At 48.3% G+C, this 7500-nt stretch overlaps 1 protein-coding gene across 2 annotated transcripts in view; it reads left to right on the forward strand.

Annotated features, from left to right (window-relative positions):
- flt4 (fms related receptor tyrosine kinase 4) overlaps positions 1–7500 on the forward strand; it is a 60227-nt gene that overhangs the window by 32895 nt on the left and 19832 nt on the right. For both annotated transcript variants that reach the window (XM_062524187.1, XM_062524188.1), the window contains exons 11-14: positions 2027–2153; positions 2743–2851; positions 4001–4336; positions 7233–7379. In XM_062524187.1, the coding sequence (XP_062380171.1) occupies positions 2027–2153; positions 2743–2851; positions 4001–4336; positions 7233–7379 (719 nt within the window). The remainder of the gene's footprint in view (positions 1–2026; positions 2154–2742; positions 2852–4000; positions 4337–7232; positions 7380–7500) is intronic.

The raw sequence follows: 7500 nt of genomic DNA on the forward strand, positions 1-7500 counted from the left end.
AGCTGGGACATTTAGAATCTGCTACTAGCTTATCCATGCACATCCAAACACACTTGGCTGCACAGCCAGATACACTCACACTCCAACGTAACACTTGGACTCAATCATGTACACTCACACACAAATCCCCACACATTCCCAGCCATCATCAACAGCCAACCTTGTACAGCATAAATGCATGCACACATACAGTATATAAACATCCGTATATATCTCTGCGCCAACACACACATTCATGCATGTACTGTAGGCACAGACAGAGAGACAGACACACACACACGTAATCAGATCGTTCCTAGACATGTGTGTAAGCACTTTTTCACACCTGCATGTATCATGAACACCATGTGCCTGTTAACATTTTTCTCACGTTTCTCACACACACACACACACACACACACGCACACGCACACACAACACACAAGTAGATACAATCTCACAAACACAGAAATGTGCTCACAAATTATACAGATATACACACACAAACGTACACAAACGCACACACACATACACTCACGCGCACACACAAACGACCACACATTTTATGACCCTGTGGGCTTTTCTGGACCTCAATTCACCAGACAACATCTCTCCAGTGAGCTAAATGGCTTTCTTCTCCACCCCCACCCCACCCCCCCCCTCCAGTGGTGCTGTGGTGCTGCTGCTGCTGCTGCTCGGAGCCTGCTTGTTTATCCCCTTAAGACTTGATAACCCTTGCGAACCCCCACGCACACACACACACACACACTCCGCTCCCCTTCTCTCCTCGCTGCGCACGGCTGTAATTTCATTGAGCAGGTGCTGCTGCCGCAGTCGTACATCTTCTCTTCTCTCCGCGCTCCGTGCGCGCGGATGATTCCGAAGTACCAGGATCTCAATGACCCCCCCTCTTCCTCCTCCTCCTCCTCCTCCTCCTCCTCCTCTAGACGATGCTCCTTTACCCAACAAAGCACAACACAAGAAAGCAAAATAAATAAACACAGGCCTCCACAAGCAACAGCAGAACAAACGACAACAAAGAGGTTTTTTTTTGCGGTTCCCTTTCTAGCAGCAGAGCGGAGTAAACAAGCTCACTGCAAGGTGCTGTTTTGGAGGCAAGGTCCTCTTTTGATTGGTGCTGGGAGCAAAGTGAAACCCAAAGCTAGGTTGCAGCCTCCTCTGGAAGCACACACACACACACACACACACACACACACACACACACACACACACACACACACACACACACACACACACACAATCAAGGCTATGTTTACAAGGTCAGTCTTTTAAAATACAAATGCAGAAAGCAAGCTTTTAGCAGGATATTTTCAAAAAGAAGATTTGAAGGGTGGGAACCAGGCAGGGCGACTCCCCAGGCGGAAAGCGATTTTGGGAGGCGGGGGGCGGTGGATGGATGGATGGGTGGGGGTTGGGGGGGGGGGGGGGGTACTGGGTCAGGCCGGGGATGGGTACATAAATACTTCGAAAAATACGACTGGTCTGCACACTGTCATCTGTGGGCGCCAGTGGCTCCGTGGAGGGTACTGGCCTTCGTGTGTATCCTCAGTTAGCCCCCCGACTACACACAGGAAGAGGAGAGCAGGCCCCCGAAAAGCACTTCCTGGTGTGGGATCTCACATCCTGGCACAGACAGACAGACAGGCGATGCACACACAAGAGGATGTGGGGGCCCATCTCACACTCGCTCTCTCTCGTTTAGCCTTCGTTCCTCCGCCAGACACCATGCCATTCAATTAAACCGGAATTAACGGCAACTCCAAGGCTGTTTACACTCTCTAGTTTTTGTTGGTGTGTGAGTGATTTATGTGTGTGTGTGTGTGTGTGAGTGATTTGTGTGTATGTGTCTGTGTGTGTGTGTGTGTGTGTGTGTGCATGATTCCTAAGTGATTTGTGGGTGATTTGTGTGTGTGTGTCTAGTCTAAGTGCAGTGATTGAGGTGAAGCTCTAATCTCTGTTGAGCTGATGATGATTGCAGGTTGAAACTTGATTCAGTTGTCCCGTGCTATTGATTTCTCCTCTCCAGTGGTCGCAGGGGAGCGCGAGATAAAATCCCCAATTGCCCCAACTGGCAGAGCCTGGACCCGGAGAACTCCGTCAACGCCATCGAAATGCCAAAGAGCTGGACAGAGCTAGTGGATGGCAAGAATAAGGTTCGTTCCTGTGGTGTCACTATCTGATTCTATATCTGGGGAGACGAATGAGCGTAGGGATGAAAACACAAACAACAACAACAACAAAAAACTGTGCTGTGGGCTGAACTATAGCGGCTTCTTTTTTTATGTAAGTGTCCCCATTTTTGAAGTGGGGCAGCGTTTGTCAATCAAGAGTTTTAGGCGGAGGAGGTGTGTGTGTGTGTGTGTGGGGAGGGTGGGGTGGGGGGTTGGGTGAGGGGGTGCAGTGTGTGTGCCGCTGCCATTTCCACATCAGAAATATTTAAAACCCTCTTCCTCTACACACTTCCCGAAGGGAGTGGGGATAAACACACACACTCCGAGCACTCACTTCCTGTTTTGTGGTCACACCTGTGAGGTCATTTCCTGCCCGTGTGTGTGTGGGTCGGAATGGGAGTGATAGGTGGAGGGAGTGGAAAGGACAAAAGTCATGCAATAAGCAAAAAAAAAGATATATAGATTTTTGCTATACTTTGCTAATAAAGTCATTTCTTTTCTGGTCAGAGTTCAAAAAGTTCCTAAACTGGTCGACTCAGCTGAACGTGATTTTTTTGGTTCCTCTCCACAGACGGTCAGCTCAGTGGTCATCCAGAACGCCAACGTGTCCGTCATGTACAAGTGCTCCGCGGAGAACAAGGCCGGCGTGGACGAGCGACTCATCTACTTCTATGTCACCAGTGAGTGCTCTCGACCGCTCCGGTTCAAACCGTCCCACTTCAAACACAGCAGTCAGATTTAGACATGCATCGAAATACGAGTACTAGAATCCGATAAGTTCAAGCCCTTTTGTTTGTTTTTCCACGGTCTGCCCGTTTACAAAGTTTATTGTATGAGACTCGAGGGATGGTTTATCGAACATGCTCAAAGGCTCGTAATGAATGCTTCAGCACCTTGAGGTCTTAATGTTTAAAAGAGTAGAGATCATTATGTGCTCAATACCTCCACAGGCTCTATAGAAGCGCACGCACAAGCGAACAGCGGAGAGTTTTGTATTTTAATCAGTTATTGATCCGCGGCTCTTAAAATGCACAGGCATTTCAAAACGCGCCGGTTATGCGGTCGGCGAAGTGGGTGGCTCACTCTCAGCGTTGAACATAAGGCTGTTGAACAGACTCGAACACAAAAGAGAAGATAGACAGATGAAGACGGCACGACACAATAAGGGGCGGGGGGCGGTGTGTGTGTGGGGGGGGGGTTGAAGGGGGGTCTCGGAGAGCAGAATAAGCTTACAGCACACTGTGTCAGTCACAGTGACACTCCATCAGCCAGCCGTCACTCCTCAAGACTGCGGGCCCCATTCAATCCCTCAGTCACGTCCATGAAAAGGGCCTATGTACATACACACGCCCACACACACACACACACACACACACATACACACACACACACTCACACTCACACACACACACACACACACACACACACACACACACACACACACACACACACACACACACACACACACACACACACACACACACACACACACACACACACACACACACCTAAACACCTAAACACACACACCCTTTCACAGAGACTCAACTCTCAACAAACTCAGAGACAACAGGCTGATGGAGGAGGAAAAGTAGAGAGCCATCATTCATTAACCATGTCTCCATGTGTCTGTCTGTGTGTGCTTCTGCCTGTTTGTCTATTTGTGTGTGTGTGTCTGTGTCTGGGTGTGTCTGTATCCATTTGTGTGTGTGTGTGTGTGTGTGTGTGTGTGTGTGTGTGTGTGTGTGTGTGTGTCTCTATCTCTGTGTGTGTGTGTCTATCTCTGTGTGTGTGTGTGTGTGTGTGTGTGTGTGTGTGTGTGTCTCCAGCCATCCCCGAGGGCTTCGGCATCGAGCTGGAGCCGGGCGAGCATCCCCTGGAGCAGGAGCTGGTGCGCCTCAAGTGCAGCGCCGACAACTACACGTACGAGGAGCTGCGCTGGTACCGGCTGGACCCGCACGCCGTGCCGCCCGACTGCCGCAGCCTGCACCGCTACGGCGTGGCACTAGGGGGCGACCTGTTCTTCGAGGTGGCCACCAACTACTGGGTGCTGGAGCTGACCATGGAGAGCGTGCAGCCCAGCGACGAGGGCAACTACGTGTGCGAGGTGCGCAACCGGCGCTCGGGCGAGAAGCACTGCCACGCCAAATACGTGCCCGTGAAAGGTGAGGGGGGACGCAGAGGAAGCGAGCAGCGCCACCTAGTGGCCTGGCTGTTGGAAATCACATATGCACACATGCATGCATACAGTATACACACATATGCGTGCGAGTACACACATACGCATGCATATGTAAGGGATGCCAGCTAGTTAGCTGTGCGTGTCGAACGTTAAGTAAACCTCACTCCCCGACACCTCAAGAGGCGCTCGACTCCCGATCCGAAGTGCTGCCGTGTCGTGGGTTCGAGTCCGGGCGCGTACAGGCCTGAACCGCAGGGGTGCAACACAACACAGGTTACAAATACACTCACTGGTTTCCCTGTAGACCCATTTTCACACACACACAAAATGCTACCCAGGTTTCACTGTGGAGTCATTTTTTTATATGAAATCATTCAATTATTGATAAGGTTCACCACAGATGGAAATTGGATGGAATAGGATTGCTAAATGAACCTCCTAGAAAAGTTTGTCATCCAAACTCATAAAATCTCCCAAGTGAATAAACATAATTTTCTCTCAGTCTCTCTGATGGATGAAATCCAGGCAACCACCATCTGGGATTTAAACCTGGTCTGGAGTAAAGTTGTTTACAATGATGACATTGCCAAAATAGCACACATTACTGAGCCGAATGAAATGCGCTAAGGCCATTAGCGCAATAGCTAACTATGATGAATTAGCCTCAGAGACACCTGTTAGCCGCTTAGCCGCTGTTAGCCGCCAGCGAGCACATTTTGCAATTTAGTGGGCAGCCAATTATATCACAGCTGTGAGAACACCACTTATCTCCATGTGAGAGGTCAGTGGGATGAATCCAGCTGAGAATACATGCAAGCATAAAACATTCATTAGGTGTATGTATGGTAAGCAAGCAGAGGCTACAGGTTATTCTGTATTTTATCCCCTGAATTAATTATATATTTATTTATATTTTAGAGATTTAACCATGTCTCTAAGTCTGGAGCAATGTTGCCACTGTTATGTCAATGTCTTCTTGTTTTTTGTCAATGTCATTAATGTTGCCTATGTATGTGTAAGCAGCCTACTCTTTTTACCTGCAACCAAATCTACCCTTGGGTACAATAAAAGTTACCTTACCTTACCTTAGGTTTTTTAGTAATGGACTGAGGTTGGGAAACAGCTCAAATAGCATGCGTTTTTATAGACCGGTGTGAAATCTCCTGCCCTTTATTTTAGAGATGCATGAGATTTTAATTAACAAGATCATATCCACCAGCAGCTCTCTCTCTAAGCTCTCCCGACTCTGTTAAAGGCTCATTGAGTGGAAGTGAGATCATCTTATCTAATTCAGTCTCAATTACTAAGAGAGTCTCTCTGATTAAGAAACGCTGTGAAACGGCGACCCCAGTGTTGCCGCCACCTCCTATTCAAGCAATAAAATGATTGTGCTATAAGCGTACATATTCAGTGGCTGCATAATCACTACGCAGTAAACAGATTTATTCATAGATGCCTCTGCATAAAACCTGGCACTATTATTGCAAATGTGGACTGTGGGACAACATGCCGGTTAGAAAGGTAAGTGTCTGAGTAAGGCCGGGAAAGGCTCTCTCCCAAAGAGACTACCAAACGGAATACAGATGTGCTTCCCCTCAGATTGCTTGTCTTTAGTCATTAAACCGCTTTAAGGCATTAAGGCATGGGATTGGCAGTGGCACACATTGCACAGATACATGAGTGGAAAAAAAACCTCTTTCGACATGCGTGCACAGATTCATAAATCATACATAAATCTTAAATAAGATATTTTCTACTTGAGTGGTGACCTTTGGCGAAACATTCTTCTGGGAGACTGAGACACACTTGATGCACACGGCGTTTCTCAGACGAAAACTCCCATGAGCCCCCCCTGTCTGGAACATGCCATCAAAGAGCAGCGTGGCGTGGGACACAGAATGCCCAATGCCTTATTGACGAATGGTGGATGTCACGACCTTTCTCCCTCCCAGTCACTCAGGCGTTGCCCTCTCATTTACAATTCAGTCTAATTCAGTTTCTATTTAAATGTTGTATTGGCGTGTAAGGCGTGGAAAGTACCAGCTAGCTGTGTTGTAATTACCCAGTTATTCCCTCTGCCTCTTTTGTTGTTCTCCCTCCTCGCTTTTTCTCTTTCCCTCTTTTTTTTTCTCTTCCTTGTTTTGTTCTTGACTATCACTTCCCATTGGGTCTCGGTGGACGCTCTCATTTTCTCCCTTTGTGGCTCTTATCCTCCCCTCCTCTCCTTCTCTCTCTCCCTCCTTATGCTCCGCTCCTCTCCTTCTCTCTCTCGCCTCTTTCATGCTCGCACTATCTGTCCTCTTCAATCTTCTCTCTTGTCTCACCACATGTCTCTTTCATCCCTCATTTACACTCCCTGTCCATCCCTCTCCCTTCCTCTCTCTCTCCCTTCCTCTCTCTCTCTCTCTCTCTCTCTCTCTCTCTCCCTTCCTCTCTCTTATTCGCTCTACCTTTCTGTTCACCTCTCCTTTTCTTCTCTCCTATTCTTTTCTCCTGTTCTCTCTCTTTCACTCTCTATTACACTTCTTTCTCATTATTGTCTCCTTCATACTTCTAACACTCTCCTCTACTCCTTTTCTCTCTCTCTCCCTCCCTCTCCTGTTCTCTCTCTTCCCCCGCTTCTCATTTATTCCATCTCCGTCTCCGCTCTCTCTACCTCACCCTGCTCCCTCTCTTTCTCTCTCTCTCTCTACGTCACCCTGCTCCCTCTCTCTCTCTCTTTTTCTCTCTCTCTGCCATATACCATCTCCTTCATTTATTTCAACTTTTCTTTACCTCTCCTGTACTTCTCTCTCTCTCGCTCTCTTTCTCTACCTCTCCTGCACCCCTTCACTCTCATTCTTTACCTTTTCTGTACACTCTCTCTCTCCCCCCCTCAGCTCTGGAGGCTCCTCATTACAGGCACAATCCGACCAATCAGACGGTAAACGCCAGTGAGTCCCTGCAGATGGAGTGTGATGTGGAGGGCACCCCCGCCCCACAGCTCTCCTGGTTCAAGAACAACCAGCCGCTGCACCACACCTCAGGTGAGCTCTGCTCCTGCCACAAACAACAAAACAACAACAACAACAACAACAACAACAACAGCAAACACATTGGCGCCTACTGCATATACCTGCCAAGCCTGTATATGGTAAAAAAGATACA

This window comes from Sardina pilchardus, chromosome 21 (genome assembly GCF_963854185.1).
Source record: "Sardina pilchardus chromosome 21, fSarPil1.1, whole genome shotgun sequence".
Lineage (NCBI taxonomy): Eukaryota > Metazoa > Chordata > Actinopteri > Clupeiformes > Clupeidae > Sardina > Sardina pilchardus.